The sequence below is a fragment of the Heteronotia binoei genome, chromosome 6 (genome assembly GCF_032191835.1).
Source record: "Heteronotia binoei isolate CCM8104 ecotype False Entrance Well chromosome 6, APGP_CSIRO_Hbin_v1, whole genome shotgun sequence".
Lineage (NCBI taxonomy): Eukaryota > Metazoa > Chordata > Lepidosauria > Squamata > Gekkonidae > Heteronotia > Heteronotia binoei.
The window spans coordinates 30,990,029-31,011,704 of NC_083228.1; the positions used below are offsets into that span (position 1 = coordinate 30,990,029).

At 49.0% G+C, this 21,676-nt stretch overlaps 1 protein-coding gene across 1 annotated transcript in view; it reads right to left on the minus strand.

Moving 5' to 3' along the window:
- DNAJB12 (DnaJ heat shock protein family (Hsp40) member B12) overlaps positions 1-21,676 on the minus strand; it is a 42,650-nt gene that overhangs the window by 7,217 nt on the left and 13,757 nt on the right. Inside the window, exons 4-7 of the mRNA XM_060241203.1 lie at positions 16,730-16,915; positions 12,577-12,656; positions 9,859-9,968; positions 587-759 (exon numbers count right to left, since the gene is read on the minus strand). Of these exons, the coding sequence (XP_060097186.1) occupies positions 587-759; positions 9,859-9,968; positions 12,577-12,656; positions 16,730-16,915 (549 nt within the window). The remainder of the gene's footprint in view (positions 1-586; positions 760-9,858; positions 9,969-12,576; positions 12,657-16,729; positions 16,916-21,676) is intronic.

Genomic DNA, 21,676 nt, shown 5'->3' on the forward strand with positions numbered 1-21,676 from the left:
AACCTGCAGCGCTTGCTTTCTCTACAACGGACAGCCAGCTGGGAGCTGGCAAGCCAGATCTGAATCTTAATCAAGGCATCGCTAAAAAAGGTGCCTTGTAAGGAAAATAAAAATGGTTTCAAGCTAGACTTTCACATAGTAGTGTTACCTCTCTCCTTTGGATCCAGTAGGGAAGACACATGGGGTTATATCTGTGTCAAATATGACACCTGAGCAGCCTGCTGCTGTTCAAAAAGCAAGAAGCATTACAAAGCCTGACCTCTTGGCAAGGGAGTCAGTTTACAGCCAAAGATAACTGCGAGCCCCTTCCAAACAGTCAGAGCTGTCACTCTGCTGCAACACACCTCTCGTGTTGTACCAAAGAGAGCACTACACACCAGGAGTCTGGCAGAGGTTGTCCTTGAAAGGGCAGCTGCTGTGAGAGCCCTCTCCAGCCCCACCCACCTCACAGGGTGTCTGTTGTGGGGGAGGAAGGTAAAGGAGATTGTGAGCCGCTCTGAGACTCTTCGGAGTGGAGGGTGGGATATAAATCCAATATCTTCTTCAGGAGTGGAGTATGGTTTTTTTAAACAGCTGGCTCACTTACTCTGCTGCTTCTCCTTCCAGCAGTTATTTCTGAGGTTTGCAATGTAGTCGTCTTCCACGCTCCTCTCCACGTTTTTCAGGTTCGCACCGGTATACTCTTCCGCAAAGCTATCAGCTACATAATAGGCCACTTTCAAGTGCTCCGTCGCTCTCTTGTGTATATGGCCGACAGACCTGGGCGAGAGAAAAGAGAGTTGGAAATCACTAGGACAGAAAAGGGGGCTGGAAGAAAGAAGAGGCTTGTCTCACCAAATGTGCAAACTACCAAGCCCCAAAGTAGGGCCTCACTAAACTATCCTATCCCTGTGGCTGGCTAAAATGGGGGGGGGGGGGGGATGGAGCTGGCAGGCTGCAGTATGTGTTCCATGGGCAGCATTCAATTTGGTGGGTCACAAACTGCTAGGACCGACTGCAAGTCAATCTTTAAACAGCGATGATATAAAAACAGGAGACACTTGTGAGTTGCTGCGTACTCCCAGGTAAGAGGGATTCTGCATGAGTCGCATTCACAGCCTGGGATGCTGTCAGGAGGAGAACATCAGTGCCATTCATCATAAGGCCATTTGCCACCAGCAGTATTTTAAAGGAGGAAAATACTTGGAACCAAGGCTTTTTTTTTGTAGCAGGAACTCCTTTGCATATTAGGCTATTACACCCCCCTGTTGTAGCCAATCCTCCTGGAGCTTACAGTAGGCCCTGCACAAAGGGCCCTGTAAACTGTGGGAGGATTGGCTACATCAGGGGGGTGTCGCCTAATATGCAATGGAGTTCCTGCTACAAAAAAAGCCCTGCTTGGAACAAAGAACAGCACGTGTGACCTGGAATATGGGAAGGTCACAATTTTGATGTCCTCTCAATAGACATCAGCGTTCACAGAATACTCTTTCGCCACAACTCCCTTCCATGCATGTGCAGCGTACTCCTAAGGAGAGTTCTATTTTCTAAGTACACTGAAGTCAGTGGCCCTCGAGGCATGGGACTCTGCTGAGAACTGCACTGCTAAAGCACTGTCATGCACCCAAAAAACAGCAAGCAACAACCACCCATTTGGGACCGTCGGCTCTGAATTCATTCCCAATGTGGGTCTGAAATGGAACCCCCTATGCCACTGGTGGCTGGAGGACCACGGGGGGGCCCCCTCTCTCCACCTGGCAGCCAATCCCCAAAGCAACAGCTTGGGTTAACCTGAAATGAGTAGAAGGTTCTGTTATTACTCAGCAAAGAGAAAGGATTAATCTGCTAAGCAGCAGGAGAGCCGGCTAAAATACGCTGCCGGGGAGACCACTTTTCTCAGCAAACACTCTTCCCTAATCGTCAGTGTTTCAGAACACACAAAGACTGAGCAGTAACCCTTTGCTAGGCTTCTCAGGAGTTTAATATTAAAGAGCCAAGCAAACCTTTCTTCCCTAAAAGTCAAGGCCGGCCGCTTCTTGGAAACCACAGCTACTTTTCACTTCCCTAGTGAATGCCGTGCACGCTCTTGGATGATGCACTGGAGAACAGTAGACTCACGTCCGTGCGACAATGCAGAAGAATGGCCCCAAAGCCAGTAAGAGCTATAGCTCCATCATCCTTTCAGGCTGAGATTTGCCAGTATGGTGTAGTGGTTAAGTGTGCGGACTCTTATCTGGGAGAACCAAGTTTGGTTCCCCACTCCTCCACTTGCACCCGCTGGAATGGCCTTGGGTCAGCCATAGCTCTGTCAGAAGTTGTCCTTGAAAGGGCAGCTTCCGCGAGAGCTCTCTCAGCCCCACCCACCTCACAGCTTGTTGTGGGGGGAGGAAAATAAAGGAGATTCTGAGATTCTGAGATTCAAAATGAAGGGTGGGATATAAATCCAATATCATCACTACAATCATCACCACCACCACCACCCTGTACAAATGCAAAGCACTCGCTCTCCCTTCTGTCCAGGTACAGGGGAACAAATGCTGGGGACAACCATCCCATGCATCACAGCATTTGCAACACCCAGCCACTGGTGGGCCAAGCATCCCACCATTTCGAAACCTTCAAGGCCCTGAAAACAAAGCTTGCAAAAGGGCAAGATGAAACCTGCAAGATGAGGGTGAAGAGTTTCTACAGGCCAGAGAGAAATGGGACTCTGTCATTCTTGGAAGTCCCATCAGCCTTGTCCATAGATTGCTGTGGCCCTCCCTCCCCCAAGTCTCTTTATTTCTCTCAGTCTCGGAGGGGCTTCTGTGGCGCTCCCAAGCAGACGCCTACCCAAGGCTGGCGCTGAGCAGATGAGGACAATGCCAGAATGATCATCTGCCCTCACACTGCTGCCCAAAAAGCAGACCCGAAACCCAAGCAGGGTAGCACTGCTCCCAAAGACTGGACTGCCGCTTCTTCCTCCTGCTCCAAATAGAATTAGCACCCACAACATTAAAACGGAGGATGATTAAAAACATTTGCATAATGCCTGTAAAGTACTGCTCTGCTGATGGAGAATTGCAGCCTGCACGGCTTTATCGCCATGCCCAGAAGCATCTTTTTCTCCACACACGCCCAGATTCCCCTGTTACTGGTTTATTTCTTTGCCTTCTGCTCCCTGGGCAACAGCCTTCAGTCTGAAGAAGAGCTCAAGCCCTCGCTGGCTGCCCCTCACATTTTAATCCCGCCTTCCTTCAAGGAGCTCCCGGAGGCAAGAGTTCCCAGGAGCAGAGCTCCAGAACCTTTAAATGTTATTGTGTTCTTTCTTTCTTTCAACCCCACTCCCAAAACACCCATTTGCTTCTGGGCTCCATTGTTCAAAATCCCTGTGAGAATTTTAAGACTTGACAACCTTTCTAATATTTTTCCCCACAAAAAAATGAGAAAATAACCAAAACATATAGAGCAGACAGATGGAAAACCTCATCATACCACTGTGCTCACACAGGAGAAAGTAATTTTAAAATTTATCAACTTAAAAAAGTGCTCCACCAAGGGTGAATGATTCAGGCCAGCAAAATTAATGCAAATAATTATTTTTCTAGTTGAAGTCATGTGGGTAGAGTCTAATCTGGCGCGTGCACGCGCACACACACACGGCCCATCGTCCTAGGCAAATGCATAGGTTCAGGGCTTTTTTGTAAAAAAATCTCAGCAGGAACTCAGTATCATATTAGACCACATTCCCTAATATTAGCATATTAGGCCACATCATCTGGGATAATCAAGTGCAAACTGAACTGTGACAGTAACTTTTCCGGGCCCTGCAGCAATTCTGGCCGGCCAGCCAGGCCCCAGGGAGGCTGCCGCACAGTACATCTGGTTCCTGCCCTGGTCCTGGGAAGGCTGCTGTTCAGCGTGGCTGGGCCCCACACTCCTCGCTGGCCAGCCAGGCCCCAGGGAGGCTGCCACATGACTCGGTTCGGCCCAGCAATCCCTGAGGGCCACACCAAGTGACCTCAAGGGCCACATACGGCCCTCGGGAAAGAGGTTGCCCACCCCTGCAGTAAGGTTTTATTGTGACAATTATAATTCAAGATGCATTTTAAAGTAGCTGCTGATAGAATTTAGTACGCCTTCTAGTGATGTCGGGGGTGTGTGGCATCTACAAATGAGTTACGCTAATGAGCTCCGGCACCTCTTTTTTTACAGAACGTCCCCTCGTTCCCCCGATAAAATCCAAGTTCGTTTCAACAAAATGCCTTCGCACTGATTGGCTCAAACAGACCAACATGTTTCCCTCCCCGCCCTTTTTGCAGGAGCAGGTGATCCTGGTGGAGGGATTCTGGATTCTTACCTGTGGCAAACCAAAATCTCTGACTGTATCCCCACCCTGTGAAGAGCAGGTGGTGGCCATTATTCAGAAGGGAGTCGAGCCTAATGTGGGAGAGGGCCCTGCTTTCGTGGGAGGGGGCTCACTCGTGCAGGCAATGATTTCCAATGAGCATCAGATGGATCACTTGGAAGTGCTGAGAGGCCTTTGCAGCAGCCGTGCTCTTCCCTGGGCCAAGGCGGCTGCCAAGCTCAGCTTCCCAGATTTTCCTGAACAGCACAAGGCCCAGGCAGCGAGTCACCATCGCCCCCTGCTGGCTTGTCCCTGTGCTACAGCTGCAACAGCAAGTGCCGGCAGAATGTATTTATATTCTGTTGCACAGGAAGCAGACAGGATTAATGCCAAGAACTTTGCCACTGGGTTGATAAAGCTAATCTTCCTGCAATGAGCCAACAGTTGAACTGATGCCTTTGGCTTCCTCTGTCTGTGTTTTATGTTTCCATCAAGGGATTTTTTTGGGGGGGGGGAGGGGGGAAAGATATATAGTCTGATAAAACGGGGAGCCAGCACAAAGTCTGAGAAAGGCGACCAAATCGGGGGCTGCACCACAAAAGGATATGCTGTGAGCTGGAGGTTCCAATTCTCTCCCTGATGCAGGGAACATCCTATCAGGTCCCAGGACAACACAGCAATGATCCCAAGAGTTACAACTACTGGTCACTTAAGGCTCAGACTGGCTTCTCCACCCCATTTTGCTGCTACAGGTCAGCCTGCAAACCCAGGACATGCCTTCACTGGAAGGGAACATCTTTCCGTTGGGGGCCCTGCTGGAGACAAATTTGGGTCTGATGACATGATAAACACGTGGTGGGCCTAGTTTTGTTCCGAATGCCTGCCCATCTCTCTGTCTTCCCCTCTCCTGTCCATAATCTAGTTAGCAGTCAGGAGCCTTCAGTTCTCCTGCTAGGGCCCAAGGAATTAGGTCCAGGTAGAACGGATGAGTCTGAAGAGAAGCAGCATTCAAGAGACTTTGTTAGTCTTATAACTCTCACTCCAAGAAAGCAAAAATAACTGCCAAGACTGCGATGGGGATGGCTGTCTCAATGACCTGGTCAGGAAAGCGTAAGAAGGGCACAAACAGATGACACGGAGTGTAGAAAGAAGCCACTTGAATGTATTTGCTTTTGTTCACTGTAATAACGCTGCAGTCCTACAACTATATTTAAAGCCCTAAACGGTTTGGGTCCAGAGTTCTTAAAGATCACTTGCTCCCACAGTAATCCATCATTTAAGATCTCTCTCCGAGGCCCCTCTCTGAGAAGAAACAAGGCCCTCTCTGTAGTGGCACCCAGACAGTCAAACCTTCCCTCCAAAACTTTGCCTGACTCCTTGCCTATTGAGCATCAGATGCTGAACTAGCACATTTTAATCAAGTCATTTGCCTCTCTGTTGAATGTCAATTTGTTATGTTTACTGCCAGAAATATCTTATTTTATCACTCTGAGTTGTCGGTTAACGAGTGTTTTTATTTGATGCTACGTCTGACTTTTTCCCTTGGTAAGATGTTATATTTCTCCATTTTCACCAGTCTCAGAAGCTGTGACTGAGAGTCAGGGAAGAAATATTTAAAATAAAGCAAAATCGCAAACAGCTCTCCCCTCCCTATTCTTGTTTAAGCCTCAAACAGAAGACTCCAGCTGCTTCTCTCTGCCCGCCCTGAGTGAACAAGCAAAGCCTCACATTACACCTATATCGGTTTGCAAAAGGCCCTTTCCAAAGAGCAGAGATGTCAGCAGCTGCCAAAAACCTACTGAAGACCAAGCAGAGACACTGCTGTGGGAGTGGCCTGAGAAGGCAAGCTGGCACAAATCACGCCAGAAGATTGAACAAGCAGTGAAGCCTCTTGCAAACTTGATCTGCAAACTTCACAATTCAGCATTTCAGAAATCCTGCACTTTGTGCCAGTGCCAAACCAGAAGGTCTGATCCTGAAATGAGAACATCTCAACACATCCCCCAGCATGAACACCTACCAAAGGGAGTCTGAGCAGCTGAAAATGTGCCATTTGAAATACAACCCATGGAATGTCCAACATTAAATACAATTCGAACCTGAATTTGTAAATTGAAGTTGAAGGTTTTCCCCTACCCTGATTTTACGTTCATCGTTAGGCACAAACAAGCATTGGCTTGAAGCAGGATAACTTCTCTCCCTCTGCACAGTTATTCATCCTGCAAATGTCCTTCTTTCCATTTCATCTTACTCCCCCCCACCCACCGCAAACTCACATAGAGCACTCCTGACCGGATGATACAACTGACTGTTTGGAGGGGCTGCAGCTCAGAGGCAGAACACATGCTTTGAACGTGTACAGTTTTGGGCTCAATTCCCAGCTAACAGATCTCTGTCAGCTTACGTGGAAGAGCTGCAGCCCAGTGGTACCACTCCTGATGGAGGGATACTCTGTCTCAACACAAGGCAGTTCCCACATGTTCTATAAGCTCCTAACAATATTTGACAAAATGTATGCTAAGGTTTAAGCCTAGTCACCATCTCCTGTTTGGTGCAGTGGTTATGTGTGCAGACTCTTATCTGGGAGAACTGGGAGTTTGATTCCCCATTCCTCCACTTGCAGCTGCTGGAATGGCCTTGGGTTAGCCATAGCTCTCACAGAAGTTGTCCTTGAAAGGGCAGCTGCTGTGAGAGCTCTCTCAGCCCCACCCACCTCACAGGGTGTCTGTTGTGGGAGGAGAAGATATGGGAGATTGTAAGCTGCTCTGAGTCTTTGATTCAGAGAGAAGGGCGGGGTATAAAACTGCAGTCTTCTTCTTCTTCCATGTCCTGTGGCTGAAACTTTTGCCTAAGTTGCAAAGCAAAACAAGGAAAGATAGCGGTGCCCTCCTCCAGCCACAGGGGAAGATCCTCTAAGGAATACAGCATGGAATGGGCAAGAGTGGGAGGCATCTGAGGGACTCTGTCTTACCCAGCATTTCTCAGGTTTTACAGATAAGCTCTGCAGCCTTCTAGAACACAGCACAACCTTCACAAAGATATGCATCATCACACATGAGATAAACTTCCTGGCTGGCAACTGCTTTCACTGGTAAGCCGCTTTGACTAGCAAGTAAGGACACAAAGGCTGATTAGCAAGTCAGACACACTCTCTCCTCTCCCAGTTTGGTGTAGTGGTTAAGTGTGTCGACTCTTATCTGGGAGAACCGGGTTTGATTCCTCACTCCTCCACTTGCAGCTGCTGGAATGACCTTGGATCAGCCATAGCTCTGGCAGAGGTTGTCCTTGAAAGGGCAGCTGCTGTGAGAGTCCTCTCAGCCCCACCCACCTCACAGGGTGTCTGCTGTGGGGGAAGAAGATATAGGAAATTGTAAGCCACTCTGAGTCACAGATTCAGAGAGAAGGGCAGGGTATAAATCTGCAGTCTTCTTCTTTTTCTTCTCTTTCTACTGTCCTACACAGAAGGTGGTGGCGGCGGTGGTGGAAAGTGCCAAGTGCCATCAAGTCTCAGCTGACTCATGGCGACCCTGTGGGGTTTTCAAGGCAAGAGACATTCAGAGATGGTTTTGCCACTGTCTGCCTCTGCATCACGACCCTGGTATTCCTTGAAAGCCTCCCATCCAAGTACTAGCTGGGGCCAACGCTCTTTGGCTGCCAAGATCTGACGAGATCAGGCTAGTGTTGTTACTAGGAGACAAAACCAGAACAAAAGAGGTACTGGGGAGAAAACTAGAACAGAAGACAGATTGAAGGAAGCACTTCTCTCTGTCAAGGCAAAGAACCTCTTTCAAAGAAACTGGCACAGAACCTCTTTCTTTCCTCCTATCCTGTTGCAATCCACCATGAGCCCATTCATGGGGTAGGGTGGAATATAAATCTACTAAACAAACAAATGCGCTCTGGTGCCATATCATCATCCCTTTTGCTTTTCTGTTCCCCAAGAAGTGCAGGTGGCAGGAAGGAAAGCCTGGGCTGACAGCTGGGAAAGGGGCAGATGGCGCCCATCATGGGCTCAGATCCAGACCACGCATTGCCATTTGCCAACCCCTAATGCAAAACAAGCACATACAGAGGGGCCCATTCAAACACGATGCCCTTGGAGTGTATCTGTCGCTTTCCCGGATATCGTCGGCTTTGCTCATTAATCAGCTGACAGAACTGGTCACTTGCACAACGAGAATTTGTTATCTCGGCAGTACGACAGCAAACGGCAACCTGCCACATGACAGAGAAGAAGCCAATCGCTACAGGGACCTCGGTATTAGTTTTTCTTTCAGTACTGAAAGAGAGTTTGCTGGAGTCGTGAGCCTCAGCTCAGTGCTGTTGGGGGAAAAGAGTAAAGCAGAGTTCTCTTCACACTCCTGCTCGGGCAGGAAAGACCGTTCTGTGCTTGATTCGCTAAACTGTGATCCTAGAACTCTGTCAACATCATCTCAAGGTGTATAAAACAAAGCAGCTGGTATGCTTCTGAATAAATCTATGGTGCGGACTCATTTGGAATACTGTGTACAGTTCTGGCCATTGTGCCTCAAAAAAGATATTAGTGTGCAGAAAGGGGCAACTAAAATGATTAAGAGGATGAAGAAAGGTTAAAGAAGTTAGGGCTCTTTAGCTTGGAGAAACAATGATTAAAAGATGACGTGACAGAAGTTTACAAAATTATGCATGGAACGGAGAAGGTAGAAAAAGAAGTACTTTTCTCCCTTCCTCACCTTATTAAAACTTGTGGGCACTCAACGAAATTAATGAGTAGGCTTAGAACAGATAAAAAGGAACACTTCTTCACCCAAAGAATAATTCACACTTGGAATTCACTGCTGCAGCACAGACAGCTTCAAGAAGGGGCTGGTTAGGCATACAAAGCAGAAGTCCATCAATTAGCCACAATGTATAGATGGAATGCTATATCTGGGGCAGTGATGCTCTGTATTCTTGGCACTTGGGGAGGCCACAGTGGGAGAGCTTCTGGAGTTCTGGACCTCCTGATGGAACCTGGTTTTGGCCACTGTGTGACACAGAGTGTTGGACTGGATGAGCCACTGACTTGATCTAACATGGTTTCTTTTCTGTTCTTAAAAAGAAATGCACAAACAACTCCAAACAGGAAATGTCAGTCAGTGGGTTCGGAAGAGCGCTACACTGTTTAGGATTGCACAGTACAGCATGTGACGTGATAAGGGATCAACATTTTGCTTTGCGAAACAGCGTTCTTATCTAGAATGACTGACGCAGCCAGATTTCTAAGTTTACAGGAGGCATGTGCTGAAATCGCCTGATATGACGTTTTCACCCAAGCAACCAAAGGATCCTGAGGCCACACCATCTCTGCTACACGAACACCGGAACCTTTCCCTTAGCTCTTATCTCGTCAGCAGGCATCAGCAGTGCCAAGAGGCGACTGCGAAGAGCATATGGAAAGGAAGAACAGCAGCACATTGCAAAGAACACACGCAGCGAACCAGAAACTGGCAAAGAACCTCTTTCTCTCCTCCTAAGCCCCTCCCAGAGATCCCAAGAGGCTGAGTGTGCTGAAGAGCATCACGGGAACTCACGGTCTGTGGCTCAGGCTGTATGGTGGGCTGGAGACCATCATCTGGCTGAGCGCGGACACGATGATGAGGATGAGGATAGGCATCAGTTGGACAAAGAGCCCGAGGCTGCCCTGGAGAGGAAGGAGGGGACCATGTCAGTGGAGACCCATTCACAAAATGACTCATCGACTCTCCTACCCCCCTGGCCTTCTTCTCCTCAGTGGGGACCCAACGTGGCGGCTTACATGCTTTTCTTCTCTTCCATTTTATCCTCACAACCTCCCTGTGAGGTAGGTTACAATGAAAATGTGCAACTGGCACCCGGTCGCACAGCAAGCTTCCGTGGCCAACTGGGGATCTGAACCTGGGTCTCCCAAGTCCTAGTCCAGCACTTTAACTGCTGCACCACACAGGGGAAATCCACCCTCACTGAACTCTGGCACGTTCTCCTCCCACACTCCTGTTTTCAGCACCTTTGACTTTTCTCATGAGGCTACTACAATAGCCCACGCTGGTGACCATGCGTATTTTGTAGTATTGTGTATGTGTGCACGCACAATATTAAAAAAAACAGACTCTGTACATCAAATGCCACCGTATTTTGCACTTGTGGTATCCACATATTATGCATGGATGGGCTAAACCCCCCCCCAAACCATTTTTTGTGCACGTGCACAGAATTACGAAGAACAGTAGCCCGAGAGGGAAAATTGGATCTGCAGGATGGGGATGAGCTGCTAAACTGAGTGGCAAGATGGTGAGAAGTCTGTATTACCAAGTAAAACACCTAAGTCAGATTTATGGGCTTGCCTTTTTGGCCTGCAGGGTGGGGACATTCTATCGTTATACAAACATCTGCTCTGCCCTCTACCCACAGACTACTGATGCATTTACTCCGCCAGCCAGCAGCTCTCCAGGGGCTCAAGCACAGAAAGGCCTTTCCCAAATCTTTCTACCAGAGACCTTTGTGAGAAATCAGAGAAACATTCTACAACTTGAGCCACAGACCCTCCGTCATTCGCAGTGTGTCTGAGAGCCAGCGTGACACAGCGGCTAAGAGTAGGGGGCAAGCAATTAAAAAATGTTTATCCTTTAAATTATATTATCAGAATGGGTCAGGAAGGACATGATTATTATTTTCAATAAATAATCAGAAGTATCATTATTGTATAGAAAGCCAGGGAAACTTTAGGTTTTAAAAGATATCGGAACAGTACTCCTGATCAATGAAAATGGCAAGAGTGACCTTTCTGAACTTGCAGAAGGAGCTTCAATGATAATTTGGGAAGTGCCGGCCCCTGAAGCAGCAGAAGCAGGGAAGAAGGGAGAGAGGAGGAAGTACGAAGCCCCCCCTCCAGCTGTAGTACACTGGCCCTTTAAACTTTAAAGGGCGGTTCTTTTCTGCAGGTCAAGACCTGGCCCTGGATTATGACTGCTCCCTCCCTTCAGCTGCCTCCTCAATAGGATTCTTGACTCTGTCTATTGGAAATAGAAAGGTCCAAACTGGAAACCACTTTAGGAACCAATACGTCAAACATTAGGCATTTATGGGGTTGGCAATATCCAACTGCACACCCCTAATTCAGAGCGTCAGACTAGCATCTGAGAAAACTGATGAATTAATGCAGGCCTGTCTCTAGCTCTCAACCTAATTTCCATGACAGTTTTTATTCCAATGAAGTACAATAGGGGAGAGTGGTGTTGTCCCCCACTGAGGAGAAATGCTGTAATATTAATATATGGACAAAAAACATCTCCCCTTGAACGGCTAGCGGCAAGATGGGTCAGCCTGCTACTTTGGAGTGAAAAAGTGATCAAGGTTGGTGAGTGGATCAAAAAGCCTAAAATGCCTGATAGCTCGTTAGGCTCCAAAGGCTGAAGCCCACATGCTTTTCAGGTTTCCACAAACTCGGTTGCTTGGGGTGAGCTTGAAAACACCCAGTTCGCTAAAAAGCTACCCAAAAGGCCGAAGGATCTCTCAAAGCACTCGAAAAGGCACTGGCCAGTTTAGGAGTCCAGCTCAACGACTGCAGAGTCCCTGCTGAGTTACGGAGGATGATGCTGGGCCCAGAAGCTTCACCTTTGGGATGAACAGGTAATGGAATGAGGATGCAGAAGCAGGAAGTACAACCGGGGTGGGGGGCTGGGGGGAGAGGAGAGGACAGACCTGGCATTCCAAGAGCCCTTTCTTCACATCAAAACTGCAACCATTTTTGGAATGTGTATTTGGTGGATTTGGTAATATCAGGACTTCAAAAGTTGCTTGATTGTTTGATCTTTGTTCCCAAAATTCCCAGACCATGTGAGAGCTGGAATGGGGAGACGACACCCTCTTGAGCCAGTTTGGTGTAGTGGTTAAGTGTGTGAACTCTTATCTGGGAGAACCGGGTTTGATTCCCCACTCCTCCACTTGCACCTGCTGGAATGGCCTTGGGGCAGCCATAGCTTTCATGGGAGTTGTCCTTGGGGCCAGCTGTTGTAAAAGCTCTCTTAGCCCCACCTACCTCACAGGGTGTCTGTTGTGGGGGGTGGAAGGTAAAAGGAGATTGTAAGCCCCTCTGAGACACTGAGATTCAGTGTATAGGGTGGGATATAAATCCAATATCTTCTTCTTGAGGATGCACAGTGGGGGAAAAAAACCCAGGATACAGAAGCCTAATGGCACATGGTTTTACTGAGATGCTTCTACGTGCCTTAAAGCATTATATCCCTCTCCTCCTCCTCATGATTGCAACTTACATCGCCTTGGTGTTCTCGTCTGTCTTGCCTCTGGTGATAGGTGTATCGCATCCTGCCGTTGCTATATACATGAACGTTACCTGTGGGTGAAACAGACCAATGAAGGACAGTTGGAAACATCCTATCAGCTAACTAAAGGAGGATACAGGGGAGGACGTAGGAGCCGGAACGCAACATAAAACATTCCATGCCTGGAATGCAGTTCCACCGGGTGACAGACTGCAGTGACAACTGAGAGGAGGACAGGGAGAGGCCCATAATGAATCCATAACGGCAGAAGTAACAGACAGGACTGGCCAAAAGGCTGCGATGGGAAAACCAGGTTAATTAAACTACTTGACTTTACATTAGGTTGGATCTTGTGGATCCCCTGTGCTGGAAGTGGCTCTTTTCTCCCCTGCAAGAGGCTCTTTTGCCAGGATCTTGCCCACTGACTAGCTCTCAGATCCTGAACACAATGTATGAAATTCAAGTTCCATGGAGATGAACAACACACCAGCCGATTCCCCACTAGCCTTGCTGCAGCCTCGTGCTCCTTTTCCCCATGGTGCTTCTGACTGATTTTGCCCACGCTGCCTCGGGGCTGCGACTTGCCCCGCCTCTTTCTCAAGTTCTCTTCGCGGCTGTAGGATTCCCTGAAAACCGGATTTTGAAGCCGCAGAGAGAACTTGGGGACGAGGCGGGGCAAGTCGCAGCTACGAGGCAAGATCGGGCTGAAACACGGCAGGAAAAAAGGAGCGCAAGACCACAGCAAGGTTAGTGGGGAATCAGCCCCCATGTTAGGTGCTGTGTTTAGCGCCAGAAGATTCATCCATTGATGAGTAACTAGCTGACACCTGGCTGTTACTGCTGGGAGAGAAGACGGAAATTCTCAAACTTCCTCAGCAATGCTATTAAAACATGCAGCTACTAAAGCGTCTGGACTATAGAGATGTATGCAGTTCAGACCGTGACAATCCTGCTTTCAATTTCAAGACTTGTGACCCCCATTACAGGGCAACTGGAGAAGCACAGGGTGCGGGCAAAGTTTTGCTTTTGTTTTAAACTATCCAAGAGAGCTGCCCACGGTTTCAACCGAAAGCCGTTTGCTCAGGAAAGAGATGGGCTGGTGCCGACGGCATTCCAAGCGGGATCTTGGATGCCCCCTAATCCCAGTAAATCTCAGAGCCCTCTCCCTGCTTGCTCCCATCCCCACCATGCAGCTCTCCATGCAAGCTGCCCCAGATGGCTGCCACGAGGCCCACCCCGCCGCGCCCTCAGCCAAGGGGTTCTCGTCTCACGTGGCTCTCCCCGGCGTTCCCTCCAGGCAGACTCCACCACTCTCGGAGGCTTCCCGTTGCGGGCAGGGGTGCTGCACTCCCAGGATCTTCTTCCTTTGGGCTCTCTATTAAGGGTAGGGCCTGCCAGGGAGACTCAGGTAAGTACGACCCCCCCTCCTCTCCCTTCAAGCCCTGGTCTTCTCTCCTGAAGGCTCAACTCTGCCCCTGGTGCCTTTCCTCCCTCGTGGACTCCTCCGCCTGCCACAGCCTCTTGGGGCGCCTGTCAGAAGCCAGCAGGGGACTAGTCAGACCTTAGGAAAGGGAATGTGAGGGTGAAGGATCTTCTAGAGGGGTGCCCTTAATCTTGACAATCCCCCGGACTCTCTTGCCTGGCCGCCCATGACTCCATCATGCATCTCTCTCTGCCGGGGTCTCCCACAAGCTCTAAGACATGCTGGGCGACAGTTAAGCGAGCTCAGGGATGCCAGTCTGCCCAGGATCACAAACCACAGCACTAACCATGGGGCAAGCAGGGTTAAAGGCTGCACTGAGTCACTGATGGGTCAGAGAGCCAAAAGCTTTGGGAACAGGAGGCTGGGGAAGCCGTGCATCAGGCCAGTCTCTCGCTTTGCTTGCCTAAAGGGCAGCTTAGCCCAATCCCACGGGAACGTGAGGCTCCTGTCCTTCCAGCATCTCCCTGCTCCTTGTTGCGTCTAACGCTTAGGAGGCTTCTGCGGAGACTAAAGGCCGCATCTGGATCTGATGATGTTTCAAAACTGAACATGCACAGATGCTCTTTGAGTCCTGCCTTGCTTGTTTGTGGATTCAGGCGCCAGTTCTGGAGAAACACCGAAAGCCGTTCCTGTCTGGCCATGGAGCGCATTTCTCTTGGAGATGAGAGGATGCTGACAAACCTAATACCACATTAACACAATAACTCCAGTGCACATCTACACAATTATTGCGATGTTGTGAGTTTGAGGTCTGTTTTTTCCTTTAAATTGTCCTTTTATTTCCCACTCAGCAGCAGACTGAGCTCGTAATACGCTCAGTGTATTTTATGCCTTGGGGATCTATGAATTCATACTTTGAATCTGTCTGTTACCGATTTCTCTCTCATGGCTTCGGGGCTGTCCCAGCGGAACAAGCTCCAGTTTTATAGCAAGTACCTCCAAAGCTAATAAAGGTTTTGTCAAGGCCCGGCATCTTCTGCCTTTAGGACAATACAATACAGCAGGGTGATCTCTCCCACTGGTAAAAGACAAGAGCACTGAGATATTAATAAGTGCTCGCTGTCCAGACAGCAGAAAGCACCACTGACTTGATGCGTTTTCTGAATCAGAGCCATACCTGGGCTGCAGTGACTTGGTTTGGCATTTCCGGCATGCAAAATACTGAATTCAAAAGTGGCGACACTGTGGAGTTCTAATCCAGCAGCAAAATTAACTCATCACCGATTCTAACAGGAAAACCACGTGCCTCACTATGGCCAGGCAAGCAGAGTGGTCTTCACAGAGTCCCACGGCCAGAAATTATCATATTGTAGCTTCTGCTGCTGAACTGGAAGAGCACAAGTCAAATTCATATTGATGCAGGGTCTAAACGTTGGCATAAGTCATCACAGCATCGAGGGCAGCAGGCCACAGGAAGCGAAAGGCTAAACTGACTTGTTACATCCACAAAGCTCTGAATTTGCAAGAAGGCTCAAACCCACCCCCTAACCTGAAGAAGTAAAACCTGGGAACAATTTTTACCGGCTCACCTGCTGACTGCATGAACTAGGCCTGGAAATGTCACCTCGAGGCCCCCCGAGCCACTTCCTAAGACCTGCCACCTTTGCAAAGCTGAAGCTTAACTCAAAGAAGCAGGCTTTTCCATTTTTATGGGCTGGCCGATTCTCTGGATTGATTTAGGTGACCAAAGGAACCGAGATGCGCGGAGAAAGGACCACGGATGGGACCCTCCGGGTTTTGTTCTCCCAGCCAGGTGCCTTCAGGAATCCGTGTCGCATCCACTGGGCTTTGCCATACAGACCGCAGAGCGCTACAAACAGAGAGCCGCAAAGGATCCTAAAGAGTCTCCAGAGGGACCCAAGCAAAGGAGCCAAGCCACATGCTGCAGGAGGGTGGCAACCGCTTCCCAACCCCACACCTTCCAGCTGCATCACTCTACGCTGTGGCCCTGACTACGATGATCAGTCATCATCATAAGGGAAAACGCTGGGGAACTCCACCTCCCTCTGCCATGAGCTCTGATGGGCAAGAAGGGAAGCCAGCAGCGTCTCTGCTCGGCACGCCTGATGCTCCGCCGGCAGACAGAAGCAGCTCTTCCCTCTCCTGTGAGCAGTGCCATCAGGGAAGCCTCCTCGGAGCCCCCAACTGGCCCCTGGGGAACCCTTTCCATTCAAGAGCTTCCTTCCCAATTGGAGGGTGCAGGCGTGCAACTGTGGCCCATGCTGAGGCTGGAGCTACTTTAAGTCAGGCACTTTGGGTCACCTTGAAGGATGCAGAAGGTTGACTGGGTAGGAACCGTTTTCATTTTTGGAAGGCTAAACAGGAAAGTGCTATCTCCTCAAAACTGCCCCCCCCCCCAAAAAAAAAGACTGACTTGGCTATAAAGCTGAGAGGGACCACCACCAGGCCTTCCCATCTACTTGCTGAGATGTCTGGCTGGCTGCTTGTCTAGCATGTGGAGTCCTGACTCTCTAGCAGCTTTGCAAGTCTAGGACCTCTCGATCAGGACTGGACAAACAGGGCAATCCCTGCTTATCTACAAGGCACTGGGGTTCTGGCATGAGAATGAGGAGAGGGGCTGGCTGAGTGCCCCCACCCCCACCCCACAGGTATTCCCCCCTCCCCCACCACTTCCAAATGGATTTAAGACGACTGGCTTACTAGAAGGGAAACCACCACCAAAGAACATATTGAAGAGGTCCTCGGGGGAAATGTCGGCCTCGAACCCTCGGTGGAAGTCCGGATGGCCATGGCCGTGCCGCGTGGGGCTGACTTTGGCATCTCCGAACTGGTCGTACTGCTTCCTCTTCTCCGGATTGCTCAGTACTGCGTAAGCGTTGCCAATGGCTGAAAGGGTAGCAAGAAGAAGAGAGTCAGATTTTCCCTCCTCCTGCAGCTAACACCTAAGTCAGGGATGCAGCAACCAAGAGATGAAGCTGCTGAGTCCCTGTTTCAAAAACTGCCTTCAGCAAACAACTCATCCAGTTGCAGCCCACCCACCCCTCCATCTGCAGAATAGGGATGTTCACCCAGACTCAATTTACAAGGGGGTTATAAAGATTACCAACGTAACATATGTGATGTGTTTGGACAATGCTTAGGAAATGCTGTAAGAAGAGCACATAATAGCAGCCACTCTTTCAGTTGTCAGGTAGTAAAGATTTACGGCCTGATCCAGCTTCTTCAAAAGCCAAGTCCTCGTGCTAGACCAAAGCATTTCAAAGATACATGCACATGGAAAGGAAGGCTAGGCCATCTGAAGCAATGATCCAGGCCTTCTGCCAAATTCATACCTCCTCTCTGTCACATGACAACTGCAGATATCACATGACAGTAGGTGCAGGTGCACATGCCTACATCATTTATAATGTAATTGGGCCATTTAAGCATTGTTACAACAGCTTGCGGGTGCAATGGCACAACCTTCAGAACCAATTGTCCAGGCCTGGAGTGCAACAATTTAAGAGTTCCAGGGAGGGAGCAAACGTAACCATCTTCTCTCGCATGAAAAAAAAATCCTTTCCTACTGAAAGCTATCGTGACAACAAAACCTGTCTTCCTGGTTTTGGCTTTATTAAAAGGGAGAATTCAAGTGTCTGATTCCCCCTATCCACCCTCTAAATTGGTCTGGATTCAGAAAGATCAGCCAAATGGAGCTACTGATTTTTTACTTTGGTCTTTACCCCAAGATGAATGAGAGTCCAAGCTGGGAAGCTAGAAAACTTCACTGCTTCTTAAAATGTGAATTTGCCTTCAGTGAACTTGTACCAAAAGGAAGTTCCTCTCGGCTAGAGTGTGGGATTAACAGCAGGGAGAGCTACATTCAGATCTCAGCTCTACCACAGAGCTCATTTCAGGCTTCCTCAGCTTGGACCAGTCACCCTCTTCCTGTAAATTAAAGGACACAAAGGAGGCAGGGAGAATCATATATGTGGGAGGAAAACAGCTATGCTATTAGTAGCAGAACAAAGTATAAGTCCGGTGGCACTTGCAAAACCAATTTTAAAAAAGTTTACTTCTGGGTATAAGCCACACTTATACCCTGAATAAAACTTCACTGGTCTTAAAGTTTGGACTCAAACTTTGTTCTGCTGCTTCAGACCAACACAACTCCCCACCTGAATCTACACTATTAGCAGAATTAGTATTATTATTAGGACTTAAATGTGTAGCTAAAGTAAATCATGTAAATCCACTGTAATTATAATTCTGCGAAGGGTCCTTTAAAGTCTATTATTCTTAATCTGCTTCACATTCTGGACTTTTACTGAGAACTTCTAGTTTATTTCGCATGCGCACCCCTCCCCCCATAAATTACCACCTTAATTCTTCTGCTGATCTACCTGCACACGCACAATCACGAAAACAACACATAAAAGCTGAAAATTTCCCCTGGATAAATTACTTTCACCAAATGACACACAGGGAAATGCAAGAGGGTTACCAAGCTCAATTTATTTCAAAAACTGTGACAGAGCTCAGGTAGTGAAATGGAAGTGTTTGGGGCCCCAAGGAAACCTTATGCAATGCTGGGATGGGGGGGCGGGGGTGGATTCAAGTCGCTGTCCTCAATTCATCTCTCAGTGACCAAAGTATATTTCTTCCCCCTGTCCCCCGTCTGGACAGAACTATTGCTCAATTCCATTTGCTGTTGCTTCTACGAAACTACTGTACTGGACTCCATGTCTTGCCCCACAGTTCACCGATGATTCAGTAGCAGTCACATCAATGCCGTCAATCCCACAGCCTCCTCGTGAAGGTGAACTAGCCATTTACAATGGCTTGAATCCTCCCCTCACTTTCAGCACAAGTTGGGGGTGGGAACTTCCACCACTTCTTTGTCCCACTGCACATCCCTACTTTCCCCCCACCCAGTGAGGGCCCCCTGGCCTCCTGATGCGGGGGCGGGGGAGGGAGGGCTCAGAAGGCTGCAGCAGGAGGGAGGAGGTGGGGAAGGTGTTTGATGCATACAAGTCAGTGGCTGGTCATTCTGCAAGCAGACATTTCTAGAACAGGACTTGCCTGTCTCTGTCTCCCGTTGGGGTTCAGATTCAGGCAGCCTCTTGGTATTCTGGTGGGAGGTGGGTCAGCAGACACTTCCATCGGGGGTAAAGTGGCTGGCAGAAAGAACAGAACTGGCAGAACTCACTGCCCCTCTTCTGCAGAACTGCCCCTAAGTCTTTGGAACTCCACCGTGAGCACTTAAGCCATGGTCTTAAGTGCTCACGGTGGAAACAGCCAAAGGGAAGAATGAAAGGCACAAGATACCGATGCAGTTCAGAGTTTTTCGACACTTCCCTGTGCAGAGTTTCTCCAGTTTCAACCCACTCAATCAACTGTCCTTAGACAGGACTGTCTCTGAATAGGACTGCACCATCCGTTCCCTTTCCGCCCAAGAAAGAAAAAGAAGCATGGACAGTTATGTCTTCAGGAAGCATCTGCTAATACTCCGTCCTCACACAGCTCACTTAAAAGCTTTCAACAGGCCTGCAATGGGTTTACATGAGAGCCATTGGGGCGCAGCGTTTATAGAGGGGGACTAGGACTTGGGAGACCCAGGCTCAAATCTCAGCTCTGCCACAACAGCCCACTTGGGGCCAGCTGTGCTCTCAGCCTCCCTTGCTGCCCAGGGTTATTGCTCGGATACAGTTAAGGAGAGGAGACTGCTATAAGCTGCTTTGGGTCCCCATGGAGGAGGAGGGAGGGGCTGAGGAAGTGAAGTATAAGTCTCTAAGTGCAATAATAAATAAATGTAAAATAAACTGAGGTTGGCTTGCTGTGATTAAAGCAACAACGTACTCGGAATGTAAAGCCAGCCTGAGCATTCAGAACGTATGAAAATGTCATCAGCAGCCATGTCCCAAACTTGTCGGGTTCACATCTTTTGCCCAAAGGAACATGCTTGGACAATTCCTTGACCATTTTGATAGCTTAAAGGCAACAGGAATGCTGAGTGGCAGTAAACTCCCCGGCAACCAGAGACTGAGGGTCAACCCCCATGAACAGGTATCTGCTGGCTTCCTTGGGCATAGGGCTGGCCCAAGGTAGATCCACCTGCTGATCCAGCAAAGCAGTTCTTATATTTTTACAAGCCTAGAGCCAAGGAAGCTGAGAAGCATGATATATTTCAAAGAAGGCAGAAAGTCACACTGTTGGCTGTCATGAGAGATGGAACATGACAGCGAAAGCCGACATCGACGGCAGAATAATATTAACCAAGACATTTGTAAAGAGTGGCCGAGTCTCTTTTTGATCTCCGAAGGCGAAGAGAGCAATGCCGGTGGGCCTGTGTGGGGCTAAGACAAGGAGTGCAAATGGGGCCGTGAAATGGAACCGGGCCAAAGATTGTCTCCTGGGAGAGGATAAAGGGTAGCTTGCCACATGCTCCTGTTTGGACTTGAAGCTTTTGCTAGAGCCATCGGTAAATATAATAATTTAAGTCTACAGATGAAGAAACCTGCCTTTTGCCACTCTGAAAAGACAGAAGGACAAACGACTGAAGAAAGGTCTTGTGTGAGATGGTGAAATGTCTAGACAAAGGCAGATCTAATCTAGTTCCAGTGCCTAGAAAGGAATGCAAAGGATTACCAGAACCTTCTTCTGTCAAGTGCAGCAAGTCTTCAAAGGAACCAAATTACCCATTACAGACTTTTGCTCATGTCTTTATTTAACACTCCAATGACCTAGAGCGGCGTTTCCCATTTACTGGGTCCCAACCCAGTACCAGGCCATGGCTGCCTCTATACCGGGCCACAACTGCCTCCCATAGAGAAAGCCGCACTGCCCACGCCCTCTCTCCATCCCGTTGCTGCATCCCTCTCCCCCTTGGCCTTTGCCCACCCCCAGGCTGGCCCTCCTCCTGCTATCCTTTTGCTTCGCTCCAGCCGGGCGCAGGCTGCTGGGAACGTCGGGGCTGCTGCTGCTTCAGCCGCTCAGGCCTGGGTGTCACTCCTCCCCCCTGCCATCACGGAGACCATCAGGGCTGGATGCACCTCTCCTGGCTGCACCATCATTGGGCGCTGCAGAGCCCAGCTAGGGAGGCTGCGCTGGGAGGACGTGTTGGGTGGGACCTAGAGGCCTTAGACTGAAACAGTCTCACAAACACCACCTTCTGCTTCCATCGACAGATAGGAGCCACTCTGGCCAGAACTTAAGCCACTGCCAACGTAACACCAAAACCAGAATAAGCTAGCAGGGAACACAAAGAGCCAAGTCTAGAAACTATCACTGGTTATATACAAAGGTTTCTCAGAGGGGTGGCCAAAAACACAGTCAAAGAAAATGTGAGATAAAAAGTTTCAATCATTCCCAAACCACAAGCACAGAATCTACCTGAGTATGAACCTACCCACTGAAACAGTAGAGGGAAAAGTGAAAAGCCAGTTTCTAAGCTTGGCTTTCCACTGATCCCAAGTGCAGTTCTCAATGAAGCATCACAGAAACAACAAAGCAAGGAATGCCCTGGATTTTCCAAAGAAAAACCTCAAAAGATTGATCAATGGAGCTCTTGACTCCAGTAAGCCAACTGGCCACCCCATCCAAAAGGTGAGACAGCACTTTAGCCCTAAACACTTGAATTGCTGCAGGAACAAACTGACCCCTAACAGA